The sequence below is a fragment of the Mustela putorius genome, unplaced genomic scaffold (assembly GCF_011764305.1).
Source record: "Mustela putorius furo isolate JIRA1106 unplaced genomic scaffold, ASM1176430v1.1 tig00000129_pilon_pilon_pilon, whole genome shotgun sequence".
Classification (NCBI taxonomy): domain Eukaryota; kingdom Metazoa; phylum Chordata; class Mammalia; order Carnivora; family Mustelidae; genus Mustela; species Mustela putorius.
Genome location: NW_025421290.1, coordinates 25,021,209 through 25,042,526, shown reverse-complemented (window position 1 = coordinate 25,042,526; position 21,318 = coordinate 25,021,209). Strand labels below are relative to the sequence as shown.

The window sequence follows — 21,318 nt, the reverse complement described above, 5'->3', positions numbered from 1 at the left end:
ACTGAGCCACCCAGGCACCCCAAGATTTTGTTTATTTATTTGACGGACAGAGATCACACGTAGGCAGAGAGGCAGGCAGAGGTCGGGGGGGGGAGCAGGCTCCTGCTCCCCACTGAGCAGAGACCCCAATGTGGGGCTCAATCCCAGGACCCTGGGACCATGACCTGAGCCGAAGGCAAACGCTTAACCCACTGAGCCTCCCAGGTGCCCCTCAATGTCGTTTTTATAGCCCAGGCTCTGTGGGCTGCTCCCTCCTACACCAAGACCAGAGAGAGCCCACTGTGAGCCAAGACCCTTCCTTATTCCTCTGAGCCAACCTGAGAGTTGGCAGACCTCCAGCTGAGACACAAATGAAACCGCTTCCCTAGGAGTCAAAGACAAGAGGGAAGGAAAGCTGTTCTGGCATCTAGTATTTTCTCTCCTCTGAAGCTCATCATGCTGCTGACACAAGAAGCTGCCAAAGTAGTCAAAACAGCCCTTAACCTTGTTCCATCGTAGCTTTTTGATTCTGCCCAGATAGAAATAAAGATTCTAAAAGCTTCTAAGTCTAAGTCATCCTGGGCCGGGAATACAGAGGAATGGCATTTTGGGGACACAAAGTAGCTTGCAATGGACATTTGCTGAATAGGTTAAAATACATGGTGATTTTTAACACGTTCCCCTCAGAACACCTGTGGAGGGTTTTCTGTCCACAAACACTGCAAGGGGCAGCCAAGGGAAGGAATGAGATGGATGCATTCCAGAAAGAAATGGAAAGCCTACGGGGGAGGGAGGAGGGAGCAGACCACCCCTGGGGGGTAAACGAGCTCTGATCCTCTCCTATTGGGTACTGAGGTAGGAAGCAGGCTGTGGTCTGGGCTGTGCACTAGAAGAATATGCCCCCACCCGGAGGTGAAGAGCTCACCTTAGAAGACAGAGGTCCCTGAGAAGCCCCAGGAGACGCCGTCCCTCCCCCACCCTAAAACAGAGCTCCTATATGGTGCCTGATACCCCCAGGAACCTACTTTCCTCACATCCTGGAAATACTCTCACAACTCACGAATGTCTTAGTCCTTGTCTCCAGGTCATCTTCCCAGGAAGAGACTACGGAAGTCCACAGTAAGAAAGTAAGCGAGAAGAATAAGAACAGTCGATTTTGATCTTAATGGGGGTATTCTGAAAAATATCAATGAACTTAAAAATGCCCTCTAGATCACAGACCCATCAAGAGGCTCTAAAGCTCACCCCTGATTGACTACGCCCAGGCTGGAATTAATTACCTTCCAGGTTCTAATGGCAGCTCCTGTGTGGGTTCAGAAAATCCTTTAAAACTCATTTTCCTCAACTCTTAAAAAAAAAAAAAAAACAAGTAGCTAATACTGAGTTTTCAGAAGAAACAATGATTAATATATGTTGTTCTGAAGACATACTGAGAAGCAAAAGCATCAATAACGTATCCATTCGTTCACACAACAGAAATGTACTTTTTCCCCAGGCCAGCTGCTGAGAGAGTAGAGGGGCCAGCTAGACAGGAGTGATTCCTGCCCACAGAAACTCAAAGTCAGAACCTTCTTATTCTCCCCTTCTAGAGCAAGCCTGGGTTATAGACAGAGCCTGGAGGCACAGAGATGACTGAATCCGGATGCCCTGAGTCACAGAGGTCTGCGAGGCTCTGCGCAGGTCTGCTGGCAGAAGGATCCACAGGAGGACTCAGTGTCCGCCTGTCTGATGCAGACTCCGTGGATCAGACTCCAGACTCACGGCACCGCAGCGCTCTCACTGACGTCGCTGGGACATCTAAGCAAATAATCCCTGAAGAGCCAAAAAAGTCTTAGTAGCACTGAATTTTTTGAGTATGCCTTGGACAGGGACTTCAATCTTCTCTCCTCGAGCCCATACGAACAAAGAAAAGAAAAAAGTGCAGAAATAACTCAATTCCACCCCGTGCAGCCTGTCATTGGCATGGGACAAGGGCCTCCCCCACGGGGGAACAGAGGAGACGAGGCAGAGGGGAGCTACCGGTGAGCGCCTGTGCGGCCCTCACTGCAGCACAAGGGGAGCAACAGACTCAAGGAGACGGAGCAAAATGTGGGGAGAAGCAAAGCCCCCGGGAGAGGAAACGCTGTGGTCATGGGCCAGTCCACACGTCCCACATAGTGCTGGAAAGTCATGTGACCTGGGAAAAGGACAAGCGCAACGATGATCCTGCTACATGGCCCCCGACCAAAGAGTGTGGGTCCGCGGTGGCTGATGCGAGTGATCAGAAGGAAGAGAGGGACCACGGAAGAGAGATAAGACGTTCCTCTTACTCTGACCCTCACAGACGGAGCCTCAATGATGTAGTAAACTGGCCCAGATTCCCATGGCAGGCTACATCAGCCATCTTTCAAAATCCCAAAGACCTTTCGTCCACATCAGATTTTGACACGATCATTACTGTGTCTAAATAACATTTCTCAAATAAAATCACAGCCCTAATTTTTTTAATGAAAGTTTTCTTTCTTTCTTTTTTATTAAATGTGACCTCATGGTACAGCTCTATTTGGGTGTGTTTTGGACTCCATTTGACTGAGTGGCTAAATAGTCATTCAAATGTCTCATATGTGGCAACTGAAGGGAAAAAATACAAACTTTGAAGAGTCGCAGGTATTTGAGAATAGAAAACCCACCTTGGCTTCTCGGATTCCCTTCTACTGTCTCCAGTGCTTCTGGAAGTTTTGTCCTTTTCAGGCTCACTATCCGGCTCAGAGCCACTGCTACTAGCCTGCCCACGTTTTCTCTTGGTTTTCTTGTGGTGATGCTTCCTCTTCTTCTTCTTCTCTTTCTTCTTTTTCCTGCTTGTTTGTCTGGGCTTTCTGTTAGCGTCACTTTCATCTGAAGTCTCTGATTTCAGAGGACTCCTGTTTTGGGAAAATCAACATTGGAATTATTTTCAGACGAGAAGTAGGGAGAAGACTATGTAAATAAGTAAACAAGTGTGTGAAAGAGAACTCCAGAAATGCCCACGGGGGCTTACTATTCGCCCACATACTTATATAGTGCCTTCCCAGATCACGACTCCCCTTAAGGATTTAAGAGTTGGACCCCACCCCGACCCAAAGGGGGGAAAAATAAAAGAGTTGGCCCTAAACCAACAGTAGGTGAAGAAATTCTAATTTTAATAGCTTCTAAACCTGGACTTCCACACCTGTACTTTTTTTTTTAAGATTTTATTTATTTTTTTGTCAGAGAGAGAGAGTACAAGCAGGCAGAGTGGCAGGCAGAGGCAAAGAGAGAAGCAGGCTCCCCACTGGGAAAGAAGCCTGACGAAGGACTCGATTCCAGGATCCTGGGATCATGACCCGAGCCAAAGGCAGCCTCTTAACTGACTGAGCCACCCAGGCACCCCACATCTGTACATTTTAAAATGAAAATAACCTACAAGTTACTTTATCAAATACAGTATTTTCTGAAGCAATGTTATAAAGAGTTTATTTTCAGTCCTACACATTAGGGCAGCATGTCCCAAAAAAAAAAATTTTTTTTTTAATTAAAAAAGGTTTAATTCTGATCTTGTTTTTAAAGGTTATGATGAGCCCTTCCACATTATTGAAATATCTACAGACAACTCTCCCTCTGGCACCAACTAGTGTCCACTTCTAAAGGTTTCTTGCACTTTCGAAGGACTACCTTCCTGGGGCTCCTTATCTTTTTTTTTTTTTTTTTAAGATTTTATTTATTTATTTGACAGACAGATCACAAGTAGGCAGAGAGGCAGGCAGAGAGAGTGGGGGAAGCAGGCTCCCTGCTGAGCAGAGAGCCTGATGTGGGGTTCGATCCCAGGACCCTGAGACCATGACCTGAGCCAAAGGCAGAGGCTTAACCTACTGAGCCACCCAGGTGGCCCTGGGGGCTCCTCATCTTAATGAGACCACCTAGTCCATATTTGCGAGAGGGCTCACTTCTCAATTCGATGCTCTACCACAACTTCTTTCAAAGCCTGGTGCAGATGTATGTCCTTCTCCTGTCCCCAAAGTTTTCATGAGATTTTATCTGATGTTGTATCACACCAGCCTCTTCCATTTTTCCCAAAATGGTGAAAATGCAACTGGGGGAACATTGGTGTTACAATATTCTAAAGGTTACTAGTAAGGTCAGTCAAGTTACTCAATAGTCACAATGCTGCCATTTCCCTTGTGGCCTTGTTACTGGCGCTGTGTCACACACTTGCCATGACAAAAGGCAAAGCAGGGAAAGAGGAATAAATAATCTATGAGTTAGGAGAGGGAAAACAAAGGGCACCTCATTAGTTGGAGTCAAAAGAAGAGTTGTAATTCGCTCTTTTATCACAGGGTTTCCTAAGGAGCGTTTTTCGAACCCAGCGACAGACAACACACAGACAAAAATGAAAAATCCATCTTTCAGAAAAACTACCTCGTCGGCGATGACCCTTCAGAAACCAGGGTGGTGGCCTCCTCAGGCTGTTGGCTCAGAGAGGTTACGGCTCCAGCACAAAAGCTCGGGTTGCTCAGCCAATCTAATTCTGCATGGGCAAAAGGGGGAGAAAAGATCAATGGAATTAGCTCAATGTGATTTCGAAAGCTGTAAATCCTTCTCACCAGCTGCCATCCTCATTCCCAGCCAGTGTCGGCCAGACAGTCCGCAGAGGCCGAAGGGAAGTCATGAAATGTTCATTTCACTGGGGCACGGGGCTTTCACACACCCGAAAGTGTTTAAGACTGAAATCCTCTTTGGGCGATCAGACTGCAGGGTAAGCAAAAACCATGGAACAAGTGTGGCTTAAAAAGCAAGGGGGCGTCACGGATCCCATCCACCTGCAAGGAGCAAGGATGTCTCCAAAGCATTAGGACTGAATGACCTCAAATCGGAAGGAGACAATCCCGAAAAGCTTCAAAATCAAATGATGCACAAAACCCTCCATGTTTAATATCGTTACAGAAGATTAAGACATTTCTCTTCAAAAAATATTCTGTTCTTCGTAACTTAACATAGGCCTTTCCTTATAACAGTATTCCTCTTTGAAAATAAAAACACGAGGTGTCATCTTTGCTAAGCTAAAATGACATAAAGTGTTCATAATGATTATCTCTGGGTGGTGAGATTAAATGTCCAAAATTTTTACTCTTTCTGCTTATCCACTAATTGCCAACTCCTCTGGAATGAAGTCTTTCTAAGTTATTTATTTCCTAACCTTTTAGGAGTCTTACCTGTAAAGGAAAGGAAAATGCCAGGGGATGGTGGATGATGGTGGCGAGGGGACCCCACGAGGGGCCTGGAGGTTGACCTGTTTTGTTCTAGGATGAGGCCAGAGCACCCATGACATGGATCAAGTTAGGAGACAGAAGGGGAACTACACTTAACAGTCATCCTGGGATATAATCCACATACAAGGTTCAGCCATTTAAAACGTATAACCTGTGGTCTTTGGTATATTTAGAATCATTCACAGGGCACCTTTCTGGCTCCATCAGCGGAACATGTGACTCTTAATCTTGGAGTCATGGGTTCAAGCCCCGTGTTGGGCACAGAATTTACTTTAAAAACAAACAAACAAAAAAACCACATCAGAATTGTTCAACTATCACCATAAAATAATTTTAGAGCATTTTCATCATCCCAAAAAGAAACCCCATATGTATTACCAGCTACCATCACTCATCTCTGGTTCTCCCACGCCAGACAACCACTAATCGGTCTCTACAGATCTGCTGGTTTGGGACGCTGAATGTAAATGAGATCACACCATACAGTCTTTTGTGACTGGTTTCTTTCACTCAGCATAGTGTGTTTAAGGCTTATCCATGCTGTGGCATATATCCACGCTCTATTCCTTTTTATTGCCGAATAATATTCCATTTTATGGACAGCCCACATTTTGTTCATTCATTGGCTGATGGACACCTGGACGTCGTTTTGGTTATCACGAACAATGCTGCTGGGAACACTCAGGTATGTAAGCTTTTCTACGGACATGTGTTTTCATTGCTGTTGGCTGGATATCCAGGAGGAATGATGGGTCATGTGGTAACTCATGTTGAGCATTTTAAGGAAGTGCCAGACTGGTTTCCAAATTGGTTGCACCACTTTACAGCCCCAGTAACAGTGTGTAAGGATTCTGATTTCTCCAAATCCTTAGCAATTTGTTACTGGCGGTGTTTGAGATTACAGCTATCCTATATCCTACTGGCTGTGAAGCCTCTTCTCATTGTGCTTTTGGTTTCCGTTTCCCTGGTGACTGATGGAAAGCTTCTTTTCATTTGTTTATGGACCATTCACATTTGAACAGTGATAGTCAAATCCTCTGCCCATTTTTTAATTGGGTTGCCTTTTTAGGATTGCGCTGGAAGAGAACTTTCTATGTTCTGTCTGCTAGTCCCTGATGATTCCCACATCCTAGTGAGGAGATGCTGAAACATGTGCTCTGTGATGACAGGTACTTTGTCTGACTCACTGTTGTATCCATGAGCAATGCCTGGCAGGCGTCAGGAGGAGTTTAATAAACGTGTGGAAAAGAGGGGAGGGAGGCAGGCAGGAAGGAACATTCCTAAAGAGGAAAGGTACATCAAAAGAAAAGGGAGGGGAGCCAGGGTGGTTCAGTCAGTTGAGCGTCCAATTATTTTTCTTTTTTTAAAGATTTTATTTATTTGACAGAGAGCGACACAGTGAGAGAGGGAACAGAAGCAGGGGGAGTGGGAGAGGAAGATGAGGCTTCCCGCTGAGCAGGGAGCCCCACGCAGGGCTCGATCCCAGGACCTTGGGATCATGACCTGAGCTGAAGTCAGATGCTTAATGACTGAGCCACCCAAGTGCCCCCTGAGCATCCAATTCTTGATTCTGGCGCAGGTCATGATCTCAGAGTCATGGGATAGAGCCCAATGCTCAGCAAGGGAGTCCACTTGACATTCTCTCTCTCTCTCCCTCTCCCCGTCCACCAGCTGCCTCACTCGTGTGCTTTCTCTGTCTCATACAAATAAATAAAATCTTTGAAAAAAACAGTAGGGGGAGAAGAGAGGGATTCTAACTTATTAAGTGCCTACCGCAGGCCAAACACCAGGTAAAGGACTTTCCATCCTTAAGTACCAAAACAACTCCCTATGGAAGGTATTACGGTCTCCACTGTACAGGAGACTAGGGCTCCAAGCAAATAAGTGATGTGTAAGGTCATACCCAGCGACTGCTGAACAACCAACCATTCAGGCAATCGCTCTTCTATTATCTTTTTCTTTCTGACATTGATTCCCTTCCTTTGGGTCTAATTCCTGGCGAGAGGTATGTCAAAATAGTTCCTGTTTCTCAGAGATCATGATTATTTCCACAACAACTGGATTTTCCCATGAACAAGGGAAAAGCAAGAAAAGACAGAGCAAACAACATGCAAGGAGAGATGCTCTCAAACAATTCCAGTATATTTCTCCATAAATATTGTAGATAGTGAGGAGAGCTTGGAGAAAACGTAAAGAAACCCAGATGTTAAAACAACATAAAGTGTGTGACTCTCAATCCTTCAGAAAGTACAAGAAAAGGGGTTTTTAAGGAAGCAATTAAGACTCTGCCATAGAAGACCACTGTGGGAAAAGAGTAGTATACACAGAACTAAAACTCTCACGGTTCTAACCCAAATCATCACTGAATTTCTCTGTGACCTTCATCTCACTCAAATAACCTTTTGTTAGAACAAAGGGTATTTGCACCTGACAAGAAGAGGCTGCTGCCTTTTTTTCTGCCTGGGAGCACAGGAGCAGTAAACATGGAATGTCAGAAGTACTCATCACCGGATGCCAGGCATGCAGGAATTTGGGAGATCATCTAGTCCAGAGATTTTAAAACTCTTTTTAGCCAAAGAAAACATGCTCAAACAAAATGTTTCAGAGAAGCCCAATAGGCAGAACAGCAGAAGTAGGGCTGCTCCTGGGGGTCTAGAGGGAGCGGGAGGCGGCTCTGAGAGGGCTCTCCCCGCGGCACAGATGGGGCACCACCCCCTCACTTTCAGATCAACAGCAGGGGGCCCAAAGTTGTTCAGTCACAGGGCCAAGGGCACACACCTGAACCGGATCTGCGCTCCCCATCCGGTCTCCCCACCACACCAGGGTGCTACTCTTCCTTCCCTCAACTAAGGAGCTGGTTTTCCTGAAGTCTCCCCCCAACAGGTACACGAGGCTCTCTCGTGGCAAGTTTCACATTACAATCTCATTGCCTGCATGGCAGTCTAACTAGTTTATGCTAAGGCAAAAGGCAAAACAACTCAAATCCTTACAGGGACCAGATTAGTAATGATCACTGTGACACTGTAGGGAGTGAGAATGGAAAAAAGAAAAAGACAAAAACATTTTGCCAGCTGAACAAATCCAGCAAACTGGTTTCCAGTGCTTGCATCCAAGTTTCCAGCTCCATCCAAGTTTCCCTCCTCCCATTCCTTTCTTTCTAAACTAAATGCAACAGGAGGGCAGAGGTCATGACTACTCACTCCTGTATTCCCAAACCCCTAGCACAGCACCTTGGCACAAAGTAACTGGAATCAATAAATATTTGTTGAGTCAATAAAATGACTGGGGACCTGAGCCAGATCTTCATATCTCTGTATCCCCAGCACCTAACTGACTGCACTGAAGGAATCTGAAACCATCAAAAGCATGCTATTATCTAGGTATAAATACAACTATTTTAATTCTTCCAGTCTTCACTGTAAATGGAGATTTACTCATTAAAGAATGAAGTACTGAATACCGCCTATGTGTCCAGGCACATCCCAGGCTTTGGGGGGTTACAGTGGGAATAAGGCAGGCCAGGTCTCTGCTCATGTGGGATTTATACTTAATGATAAACTTAACTGTTCATGTAATACATGTAGATTATTAAATTAAATTCTGATTACATGGTATCCTGGAAGAAGTTATTTGATATTAAAAGATAATTTATTAATCAGATTGCAAAGGGTTTTTTCTATATTTACCTACATCCTCATGTGATTTACAAGTTCCTGTGATAGACTTCAAATACGTATTTAGATCGCTGTGTCAATACCAAGCAGGACATAACATATTACAGGAAGACGAGCAGGATACAACATGCTGAGGGTTTAGATAGAGAAGCTGACTGGCTGACAAACCTTTTGTCCCTGCAGGTTAGTAAATAAGCAGAGGTTGAACCTGTCTGGAAATAAGCACTCTGCTATACATACACACACACACACACACACACACACACACACACACAGCCCTAGGAAAAGAAGGGTAGAAGCATCAGGCAGAAAACCACTTTAGAACCAGTGCCTAACAAAAATCAGGCAGGTAGCTGGAAGAACTACGCATGTGTAATTTTACAGAAAATTATATAATGAACATCCCTAAGTTGACACGCTTTTTATGATAAGTTCATGATAAGTTTATGATAAACAGCATGCTATTTCCCCACTGCTAGTGCAAATGCTCTAAATCAATTCCACTGGATGGAGGGATGATGAAATCACCACAAATCATTTTAAATTTAAAAAAAAATTCTGAATCACAACCGGATAAAACACCCCAGTTCACCCCTTGCCCATTCTATTATAACAAAACAGCACTGATCACTGGTTTCTGTGAACTCCAGTGAGCGCCACGCCTCCAGGAATAATTCAGAAGACACTTCCAAGGTTGAGGGTAATCAGTTAGCATATATACTAGAGAAGGGGACTGTTCCTTCAATAAGAGCGAACCACGCCCTTCATTTTGATCAAAATCCTTCTTTTCCGACAAGGAAACTGAGCACACAAACATCTGTACACAAAGCACCAGCAAACGAGGCTAAAAACTGCTTTTAAGATGGTGATTACAGAGTACCCAGCCAAAGTCAGCCCTTCTCCGGAGTTAACCTACAATTTGAAGAGACCCGGGGATCCCAAAAGTAATGTTTAAAGAGTCCAAACCCCAACATTCTAATATCACAGTGTGATTTATAATGCAAGTGTCTAAACTAGAAGGACCTGTGTTCAAATACTGGCTTTACTGTTTACTGGTAGTGCAACTCTTAACAAAATACTTAATCTCGGACTCTCTTTTTTTCACTCAAGTTGGTTTTTTTCCCTTACTGAAAGCCAGGCACTGTTCTAGGAGCTAGGAACACACAGCAAACAAGACAAACGCACCCTGACCCTAGGGCACTGACACACTTGCAGTCACTTACATGCAAAGTGACAAATGTCAAGACAAAGAAAACACCCAGGGTCTAATGGGAGCACATGATCTGGACTAGGTATGGGTCAGAAGAAGCTGCCTGGGAGAACAGCTCGGCAAGACCAGGAGGAGGAGTGAGGCTAATCTGCTCCTAGGGAGAGTCTGGGTAGAAGAAGTGGCAGTACAAAGTCTTGAAAGCAGAAAAGCGGGGCTCTGGAAACCAGCAGGAAGCTGTTATGTCTGGACCACTGGGAGGGAGAGCAAGTGGGGGCACAATGAAGCTGGCTGGAGGCTGGGGGCCTTACAAACATGTCAGAGTTTGGGCTTACCCTAAAAGCAAGGGACAGACACTCAAGAGCTCTGCACCAGAGGGACAAAGCTGGATCCACGATTCTGAAGGGCAGCGGTGAACAGCAGTCTGCGAGAGCGCACGTTCGAAGCTGGGCTGCCCGAGCTCAGATCCTGGTTCTGCGGCTGCCAGCCACCTGCCCGCAGACGGGTTACTTATGGGCTCTGTGACTCCACTTCCTCCTCCTTAAAAACCCAGAGAATGGTACCAGCTTCACAGGGTCACGACTCAGTGAGTTAATATTTGTAAAGCGTTCATACCAGCGAATGGCACAGGATGTTTTTAAATGAATGCACTTGAACATTCCGCCTACAATGTGGAGCGTGGTTCAGGGAGTGAAGGTGGGACTGGAGACAGGGAGACTGTTAGGAGGCTGTCGTCACTCCAGGGGGTGAGGACGGCCAAAACTGGGAAGTGGCAGTGAGAAGAGGGGTAAGCTAGTGAACTGAAGAGTTACTGGCTCAAGAGAACGTTAGCGAACTGAATTCAACAGTATGTTGAAAGGATCCTACACCATGATCAGGTGAGATTTATTCCAGGTTTGGTTCACAATCCACAAATCAATCAGCATGATACACATGAACAAAATAAAGGATAAAAACCACACCACCTCAATGGATGCAGAAAAAGCATTGAACAAAGCTCAGTATCCTTTCATAATCAAAACTCCCAGCCATGCGGGTGTAAATATATCTCCACATAATAAGGGCCATACAGAACAAATGCACAGCCATTATACTCAATGGTGAAAAACTGAAAGCCCTTTCTCTAAGATCAGGAGTAAGCCGAGGATGCCCACTCTTGCCACTTTCATTTAACACAGCACTAGAACTCCCAGCTACAGCAACCAGACAAGATATAAAAGGCATCCAAATTAGTAAGGAAGAAGTAAAACCGTCACTGTTTGGAGAGGACATGATACTATATACAGAAAACCCTAATGACTCCACAAAAAAACTTTTAGAATAAATGAATTCAGTAAAGTTGCAGGATACAAAATTGATATACAGAAACCTGATGTGTGTCTATACACTAATTACAAACTATCAGAAAGAGAAAATAAGAAAACAATCCTATCTACAACTGCATCAGAAAGAATAAGATGCCTAGGAATAAATTTAACCGAGGAAGTGAAAGACCAGCGCTCCAGAAAATGTAATACACCGATGAAAGAAACTGAAGATGACACAAAAGGTATAAAAGAGACACTACGCTCATGTCTAGAATTAAAATGTCCATACTACCCAAAGCAATCTACAAGCTCCAAGGTAATCCCTATCAAAATAACAATGGCATTTTTCACAAAACGAGAACATAATAATCCTAAAGTTTGTATGAAACCACAAAAGCCCTTGAATAGCCTAAAGAAATCTTGAGAAAGAAAAAGAAAGATGGAAGTATCACACCCCAGATTTTAAATTACACCTCAAAGCTGTAATAATAAAAATGGTATGGTACTGGCACAAAAATAGACACACACAGATCAATGAGACAGAATAGACAGCGTAAAATAAATCCACACTTATGTGGTCATTTAATCTACAACAAAGGAGCCAAGAAAATTCAATGAGGAAAAGACAGTCTCTTCAATAAACGGTGTTGGGAAAATGGATAGCTACATGGAAAAGCACAAAACTGGGCGACTATCTTATACCATACGCAAAAATAAATTCAAAATGAGTAAAACACTTAAATGTAAGAACGGAAACCATAAAGTTCCTAAAAGAACACATCAGTACTAAGCTATTGGACATTAGTCTTAGCAACATTTTTTTGGACCTGTCATGTCAGGCACGGGCAACAAAAGCAAAAATAAACAATCGGCACTCTACCAAACTAAAAACCTTTTGCACTGCAAAGGAAACTATCAAAAAACCAAAAAGACAACCTACTGAATAGGAGAAGATGTTTGCAAATGCCGTACTTAATAAAGTGTTAATAACCAAAATGTATAAAGAACTCATTCAACTCAATACGCATTAAACAGTCCAATCAAAAAATGGGCAGAGGGGCACCCGGGTGGCTCAGTGGGTTAAGCCACTGCCTTCGGCTTAGGTCATGGTCTCGGGGTCCTGGATCAAGCCCCGCATCAGGCTCTCTGCTTGGCAAGGAACCTGCTTTCCCTTCTCTCTCTGCCTACTTGTGATCTCTCTATCAAATAAATAAAATCTTTAAAAAAAAAAAAATGGGCAGAGGACGTGAATAGACATTTCCCCAACAAAGACATCCAATGGCCAACAGACACGTGAGGACGCTCAACACCACTCACCACCCGGGAAATGCAAATCAAAACTACAATGAGCCACCACCTCACGCCTGTTGGAATGGCTAAAATAAAAAAGACAAGAAATAAGCGTTGGTGGGACGCCTGGGTGGCTCAGTTGGTTAAGCAGCTGCCTTCGGCTCAGGTCATGATCCCAGCGTCCTGGGATCGAGTCCCACATCGGGCTCCTTGCTCCACGGGGAGCCTGCTTCTCCCTCTGCCTCTGCCTTCCACTCTGTCTGCCTGTGCTCGCTTTCGCTCGCGCTCTATCTCTGACAAATAAATAAATAAAATCTTTAAAAAAAAAAAAAAAGAAATAAGCGTTGGCAAGGATGTGCAGGAAAAAAATAACCCTTACGCACTGATGGTAGGAATGCAAACTGGTGTAGCCACTGTGGAAAACAGTATGGAGGTGCCTCAAAAAATTAAAATTATAAATACCATAGGAGTCAGCAATCTCACTTTTGGGTATTTATCCTAAGGAAAAAAAAACCTAATGCAAAAAGACATATGCACCTCTACATTCATTGCATCATTATTTACAGTAGCCAAGAGATGGAAGCACTTAAACATCCATCAACAGATGAGTAGATAAAGATGTAGTGTGTAGGGCACCTGGGTGTCTCAGTTGGTTAAGTGTCTGCCTTCAGCTCAGGTCATGATCCCAGGGTCCTGGGATCGAGCCCCACATCAAGTTCCCTGCTAGGCAGGGAGCCTGCTTCTCCCTCTCCTCCCTGCTAATGCTCTCTCTCTCTCTGTCAAATAAATAAGTTAAATCTTAAAAAAGAGATGTAGTATGTGTATATGTGCACACATGTACACACACACACACTCCCTCTCTCTCTCACTCTCTAGGGAATATCACTAGGCCATAAAAAAGTGGGATTTTGCCATTTGCAACAACATAGATGAACCTAGAAGGTATTACATGAAATAAGTCAGAGAAAGACAAATACCACAATTTCACTTATATGTAGAATCTAAAAAATAAACGAACAAACAAAAGAAAATCAGACCTATAAATACAGAGCACAAACTGACGGCTGCCAGGGGGGAACAGGGTAGGTGGACGGGCAAAATACATGGAAGGGAATAAGAGATGGGCAAAGAGTTATTTGGAAGAACGGGATGAAGAACTGAATGGGGCTGAGGGAAGGAGGAGAAATTAAAGTATGGGTCTCAGTTCTGGCTTGGGGGGAATGGTGGTGCCATTTTCCAATACGCGGAAACAGGAAGAAGAGTAGATTTTAGAGGGAAAAAAAAAGTGAGTTTAGTTTCTTTCCCCAATATGGATAATATACCTGCTTCATATAATGTTATGAGGATTAAATGAACGGACATGACATCTTACCTCCTAACTCTGAGCAACAATGCTTTAGAGTATAAAATCCTAATAGATAGTCTGATGGCACAGAAGGAAAACTTGAGAATTGGAGGGGTCAGACATTGGAGGCTCTCTGCTGCTCCTAAGACCTGCCTGTTTGTTGAAAGAATGAATGTTGCTATATTTCCCCCCTCAAACCTCTTACTGAACGATGCCTACTTAAATCCTGTCCTAACACTTAACAGTTACCTCCAGAGTGAGGAGCAGAGCTGCTGTCACTCACTTGGGTACTGCCTGTCTGTCCTGTCCAGCAGTTAAGTTTTGTTTTTTGTTTTTTATTAAAACTCTGCACTACTATTAATGATCTTACATTTTTTAAAAGATTTTATTTATTTATTTGAGAGAGTGAGTGAGAGGTGGAGAGAGAGAGAGAGAGACAGAGACAGAGAGAGAGAAAACACAAGCAGGAGTAGAGCAAGAGGGAGAGGGAGAAGACGACTTCCCCGCTGAGCAGGGGGCCCAATGCAGGGCTTGATCCCAGGACCTTGGGATCATGACCCAAGCTGAAGGCAGACCGCTCATCCAAGCTGAAGGCAGACCCCTAACCAACTGAGCCACCCAGGTGCCCCAACGATCTTACATTTTTATAACACTTTACAGTGTAAGGCAAGAAATACAAAAAAATGGGCAAGGACATGAATAGACAATTTTCCAAAGAAGACATCCAAGTGGCCACCAGACACATGGGAAGATGCTCAACATCACTCATCATCACGAAAAGGCAAATCAAAACCCAAGAAAACCACCTCACACCTGTCAGAATGGCTAAAATTTTAAAAAGGCAAGAAATAACAAGTGCTGGCAAGGATGTGGATAAAAGGAACATTTGTGTACTGTTAGTGGGAAGCAAACTGGTACAACCAATACAGAAAACAGTATGGAGATTCCTCAAAAAATTAAAAGCACAAATACCATACAATCCAATAATTCTACTCCTAGGTATTTACCCAAAGAAATCAAAAAGACATATGCACCCTTAATATTCCTACAGCATTATTTACAATAGCCAAGATATGGAAGGAGCCCAAGTGTTCTTCAATAGACTAATCAGTAAAAAAAGATGTGATTTGTATAAAAAATATAAATAATAAGGAATTTCTACTTAGCCATAAAAAAGGATGAGATCTTGCCATTTGCGGTAACATAAATGGACCTAAAAGGGTATGATGCTAAGTGAAATCTTAGAAACAAAAATACCACATGATTTCACTTATATATAGAATCTACAAAACACTGCATAAACAAAACACATAATTGTTTATAAATATAAAGAACTGAGAGGCTGCCAGGGGATGGGCAAAATGGGTGAAGGAGAGTGGTAGATATAGGCTTCCGGTGATGTAATGAATAAATCACAGGAATAAAAGGCAGAGGGAAGGGAACTGAGTCAATGATACTGTACAGCTGTACAGCGGTGCGCGGTGATTTGATGGTTACACTTGCAGTGAGTAGAGCATAAGGTATAAAGTGGGTGAATCACTATGTTGTACACCTGCAACTAATGTAACATCATGTGTTAATAAAACAGGACAGTGCTTCTATTTATAACAGCAGAAGAACAGAAACAGTCTAAATGTTCTTAATAGGAACTTGCCTGATTAAACCATATGGCATCACACAATGGAGTTCTGTCAGTCAAAAGAAATGAGGAAGATCTCATACTGTAGAGGGCACAGATTGTAGAGTTATCTCTGGGATTTCAGCTAAAATGCAGAGGCAGGGCACTTTTAATTTCAGCTCAGGTTGTGATCTCTGGGTCATGAGATCAAGCCCTGTCTGGCTCTGCACTCAGCAGGGTGTCTGCTTAAGAGTCTCTCTCTACAGGGTGCCTGGGTGGCTCAGTGGGTTAAGCATCTGACTTCAGCTCAGGTCAAGACCTCAGGGTCTTAGGACCGAGCCCAATATCCAGCTCATCACGCAGTGGGAAGTCAGCTTGTCCTCTGCCCCTCCCCTGCTCTTTCTCTCTCTCTCTAAAATCTTTATAAAAAAAAAAAAGGGGGGGATTCTCCCTCTCCCTCTGCCCCCCCCCAATCTTGTGCTGTCTCTCTCAAATAAATAGATCTTTTAAAAAAATTAAAAATTAAAAAATACATAACAGTGGGGTGCCTGGGTGGCTCAGCTGGTTAAGTGTCTGACTCTTGATTTCAGGTCAGGTCATGGTCTCAGGGTCCTGAGATCAAGCCCCACATCAGGCCCTGTGCTCAGCAGGGAGCCTGCTTCAGGATTCTCTCCCTCTGCCCCTCCCTCTGCTTGCTCAAGCTCTCTCTCATTCTAAAATAAAGAAGTAAATATATTTTTTTTTTAAGGATTTATTTGACACAGAGACACAGCAAGAGAGGGAAGACAAGCAGGGGGAGTGGAAGAGGAAGAAGGAGGCTTCCTGCTGAGCAGAGAGCCGGATGTGGGGCTCGATCCCAGGACCCTGGGATCATGACCTGAGCCGAAGGCAGACACTTAAGAGCTGAGCCACCCAGGGGCCCCAGGAAGTAAAACTTAAAAAAAAAAAAGAGAGAGAGAGAGAGAGAAATAAAATGTAGAACAGTCTACATTTAAGGTAGAGAAAGAAATGTAGTTACTCGTATTGAGAAAAAAATGGAAGGATATCACTGACTGACTAGACTAAAATTCTAACCACAGAAAAAAGAAAGTAGCAGGTTGGAGGAACAGAAATGAAAGCCTTTTTTTCTCTGAATATACCTGGTTTACATTTTCAACCTCAGGACCATGCAAATGTTTCAGAACACTATAAAACAGGATCAATTCAAAAACAAGGAAAAAAAAGCAATCCCTAAAAATTAAAAACAACTATACCTAACTATATGCCAAACCGGTGACAAAACCACGCAGAGAATTATTTCAAGTGATTTTAAAACATGGCCATTTGACCACACATCTGCGGCAGGATACATCCTAAGGACAAAAAGAACCACAAAGAAATATTAAATTATTCAGTATTAATCATATCACTACTGTTATTTTAAACATATACACAGTTGTACTGGTGGCATTAGGAACTATGACTTTTTTTTTTAAGATTTTATTTTTATTTATTTGAGAGAGAGAAAGAGAGCATGAGAGGGAGAAGGTCAGAGAGAGAAGTAAGCTTCCCATGGAGCTGGGAGCCCGATGTGGGACTTGATCCCAGGACTCCAGGATCACGACCTGAGCTGAAGGCAGTTGCTTAACCAACTGAGCCACGCAGGCACCCCAAGACTTTTTTTTTAACAGATGTTATTTTTTATCTCCACACCCAACATGGTACTCAAACTCACAACCCCAAGATCAAGAGTCACACACTCTACCCACCAAGCCAGCCAGGTGCCCCAGGAACTAAGATTTTCAGCATCAGAGGAAAGAAAAATAAACATTAAATTACAGATGTATGTATAAATCACAAATTAAATTATAAAAAGAAATAAAGGGGCGCCTGGGTGGCTCAGTGGGTTAAAGCCTCTGCCTTAGGCTCAGGTCATGATCCCAGGATCCTGGGATCGAGCCCCGCATCAGGCTCTCTGCTCAGCGGGGAGCCTGCTTCCACCTCTCTATCTATCTGCCTACCTCTCTGCCTACTTGTGATCTCTGCCTGTCAAATAAATAAATAAAATCTTTAAAAAAAAAAAAAAGGAAGAAAGTAAAAATCTCACAATCTTAAATTCGGCCTGGAATTACCAAGGTGAATTCATGATATACTTCTCTCTTCCTGGTTTTGACCAAAATGTCTAGAAGTAATGACAACCCAGCGCAATTGGTACTCCAGACACCAACCTGTGGTTTTAACCTTCCCATATCATTTTCCACTAAAAGAAACCATGTTTTTTAGAGAGACAGCCAATTCCAGGCCCTAACAAAACATGTAAGTGATGAGCTCTGGGCACCTTTTAGGCCAGAAAGCAAGGAAGCAATTAAGACATCTGGGTCATGTCAAAAAAGACACACACCAAACTTAATTAGGCTCCCAGTAGCCACAGATGGGACAATTCGAGCATAAGAAAAACAGTATGCGCAATGGATTGAAATACAAGTGTTAAAAATTCAAGAGTTCATAATGAAGAGGATCTGAGACCTCTAAAAGCTGCAGGGACCCCAACTCATTTTCTGAACACTGACAAAGGAAAAGAAGCAACCATTCGTTCCGTCTTTCCTGCCTGAATTCTATTTCAAGTTACCGCAGCAGTGCTGACAGGAAGTTTATAGAATAACTGATGTTAATATAGGAGGAAAATTTAAAATTAGAAAATAACCATTTTGTGATCCCAATGAAATAATGTCTCTAAGCAATAATTATAAATGGCTGCAAAGATCATTAGGTGAAAGACTGATGGACAGCTCCATAATGCCTAAGCAGGGTGGACCAAGAAATCACTGATCAAGCTTAACATTTCTGAAAGAAAACTCTTTTGACAGCACATCCTCCTGACCGGAGTCAACAGCAAATACCCCGACCAGGTATTTTCAATTTAGAAAATTATATCTGAATCTAATTAACTCTCTAGATCTAATTGCCAGCTCACAGGAAATACTGGGATAGAGAAGCATGCTAAATATCACCAGGAGGATCTGGTGGGGAAATGTCTAAAGGACAAATGACCCATTTTCCTCAACAAATATATCACAAGGGAAAGTGGAAGGGAAGGAGAAACCGTTTCGTATTTTAAAAACACCTAAGAGATATATCCACAAAATACAATGTTGTATCCTTTGGGGATCCTGACTTGAAGAAGCATTAAGAGGCCATTTTTGAGACAACTTGGGAAATGTGAACACTGACTGGAAATCAGATGATATTAAAGAATTATAGTTAATTTCATCAAGTGATAATATTCAAATTTTTAAAAAATACAGTGCTGCATAAAAAGCTCTCCTACAAACATTTTACTGCCATCGACTACCCGAACATGTCTGACAAATACTGGTTAAGAGAGATGACAAGGTGACACTCCCCTTAAACTTTCCATTTCACCCTCTCCAAATAAAGGATAAACCCCTGACCTGTTACTCAAGTCACTACCCTCCCTCACCACCGACCCAACCACATTTCCCAAAAGGACTCCCCTTTATGCCGCTGTATTTTCAAACAAACTGGGCTATTAGCAATTTTCTGCACAGGTCACACAGTTTTCTTCCTGCATCTCTTTGAAGGGACTGGAATGTCCTTCCACTATCTCCATCTGTCCAAATCCTACCTTCATGAAGACCCATCGCCAAAGTTACCTCTTAAATAAACCTTCTTTGAACCTCCTCTCAGAAGTCAGTATTCCTGTAGTTCACCTGTGACATCTGTAATATCTGACCTTTTACTTTTTAAAAATAAACATTGATGTAGGGAAGAAGTTAGGGTTCAAAGATGAGGGCCAAGAAAGAATTCTTGAGACTCCTTGGTGCAAAAAGCTAGTTTTATTAAAGCATGGGGACAGGACCCTTGGGCAGAAAGAGCTGCACTGGGGTCACAATGAGTGGCCCACTATATACTTTCAAGCTGGGAGAGAGTTAGGGATAGCCTGAGTTGCTAACAAATTTTGGAAGCAAGATTTCCAGGGCCTTTTGACCTTAGCAAAGTATAAACATCGAGGCAGCAGAGTTCCTAGAGGAAGAGCACTCCACTTGTTTTAAGAACTGGTCAATGGGCTGTAGGTAGTAAGAAAATTTAATAATGTTTCTCCTGCCTTTGTTTCCCACATCACCTATTACAGGTCTGTATATTCAGCAACCACTTGTTGAACACCTACTATATTCTAGACTTATGCCTGGATCAAAGTATGTTACAATGTGTAGAACTATCCCTGACCACATGGAGGTTACAGTCTAGTAAAAGACAGCCAAAACTTACACTAATTATATAAAAAATTACTCAAAATTATGAACAGCATTACCAAAAAAGAAGTGAAGGAACCATGAGGATATAAAAGAGGTATTAGACACAATTGGACTCTGTCACCTAAGTGCATGATCTAGGATTAATTACTTTTTTTTTTAAGATTTTATTTATTTATTTGACACAGAGAGAGAGAGACAGAGAGATCACAAGTAGGCAGAGAGGCAGGCAGAGAAAGAGGAGGGAAGCAGGCTCCCCGCTGAGCAGAGAGTCCACGCGGGCCTCAGTCCCAGGACTGAGACCATGACCTGAGCCGAAGGCAGAGGCTCAACCCACTGAGCCACCCAGGCACTCAAGTATTAATTACTTCAAATGACAATCCCCCGTCGCAATCTTTAATAATGCAGATGGCCTGGAAATGTTTAAGGCTAAATAGAATATGGAATGCCATCACCTGCGGACCCTCAATAAACAGTTCTGATTCCCAGCATCTGTGCCCCTCTGGAGAAAAACTGCGTTCGATTAGGCTTTGGATCCTAATCCCTAGCTCTAGGTTGGCAAAAAGCTATGAACCCACTAAGAAGTTCAGAAAGAAGTAAAACGGGAAAGGAAGAAAGATGTAGTAAGAACACCCAGCATTTGCATCAGAAATCTCCTTGAGATGAGGAGTACTATTATCTCCGTTTCACAGGTGAAGTAACTGAGGCTCAAAGCAAGAATGGGGTCCGAGCATGACAACATCGAAGCCCCAGCCCCAAGGCCTCTCCTCCGTCCCTCTTTCTCCGTCTGTTGCTGTGCGACCCAAAGCCGAAGCCAGGACGGGGCCGGGAGGCTTCGCTTCCCAGAAGTCTTCGCAGCGCCGCGGAGGACTCTGGGATAGAGGGGGATAAACAAATCCAAGGCAAGGGCCCAGGCCTAGGACTGAGAAACTCCGCTGTAGGCCCGCCAAGTGCCTTCTTCATCCCTTCTGTATGCTTACCTTTCCTGGCGCTGCCGCTATTGGGAGCCTCACCAATGCCCGCAAAAGCCGGGAACAGCGCCATGATTACAGGCCGCACTGCCGTTCCCCTCTACAGAAATGGCGCCGGAGAGCGCTCGCCGACAGTGAGGCCTTCGCGCCCGCGGTGCACTCTGGGAAGTGTGGTTTTTGTGTGTGTGTGTGTTTTTTTAAACTCGTCCTCGACCGGGGACGGGGCGGGGCGGAGCGGGGCCACGCCCCTGAAATTGATACCTGAAGACCTCTGTGAGAACCCGGAAAATGCAGAGACCCCAAAGTAGAATCGTTGGAAGCTGAAAGTAGCAGGCGCTGGATCCTAGTTCGACCCCTGAACTCACACTATCACCATTGGGTTAAAGTAATCTGACTCTGTAAGCTTGTTT

At 43.6% G+C, this 21,318-nt stretch overlaps 1 protein-coding gene across 2 annotated transcripts in view; it reads right to left on the bottom strand.

The window, feature by feature from the left end:
• NRDE2 (NRDE-2, necessary for RNA interference, domain containing) overlaps positions 1–21,067 on the bottom strand; it is a 48,091-nt gene extending 27,024 nt beyond the window's left edge. For both annotated transcript variants that reach the window (XR_006604185.1, XM_004739066.3), the window contains exons 1-3: positions 20,918–21,067; positions 4,393–4,501; positions 2,649–2,879 (exon numbers count right to left, since the gene is read on the bottom strand). Coding sequence is in view for 1 of the 2 variants with exons in the window: in XM_004739066.3 (XP_004739123.1) it covers positions 2,649–2,879; positions 4,393–4,501; positions 20,918–20,981 (404 nt within the window). In the remaining variant the exon portion in view is untranslated. The remainder of the gene's footprint in view (positions 1–2,648; positions 2,880–4,392; positions 4,502–20,917) is intronic.
• Positions 21,068–21,318: the final 251 nt, after the last annotated feature.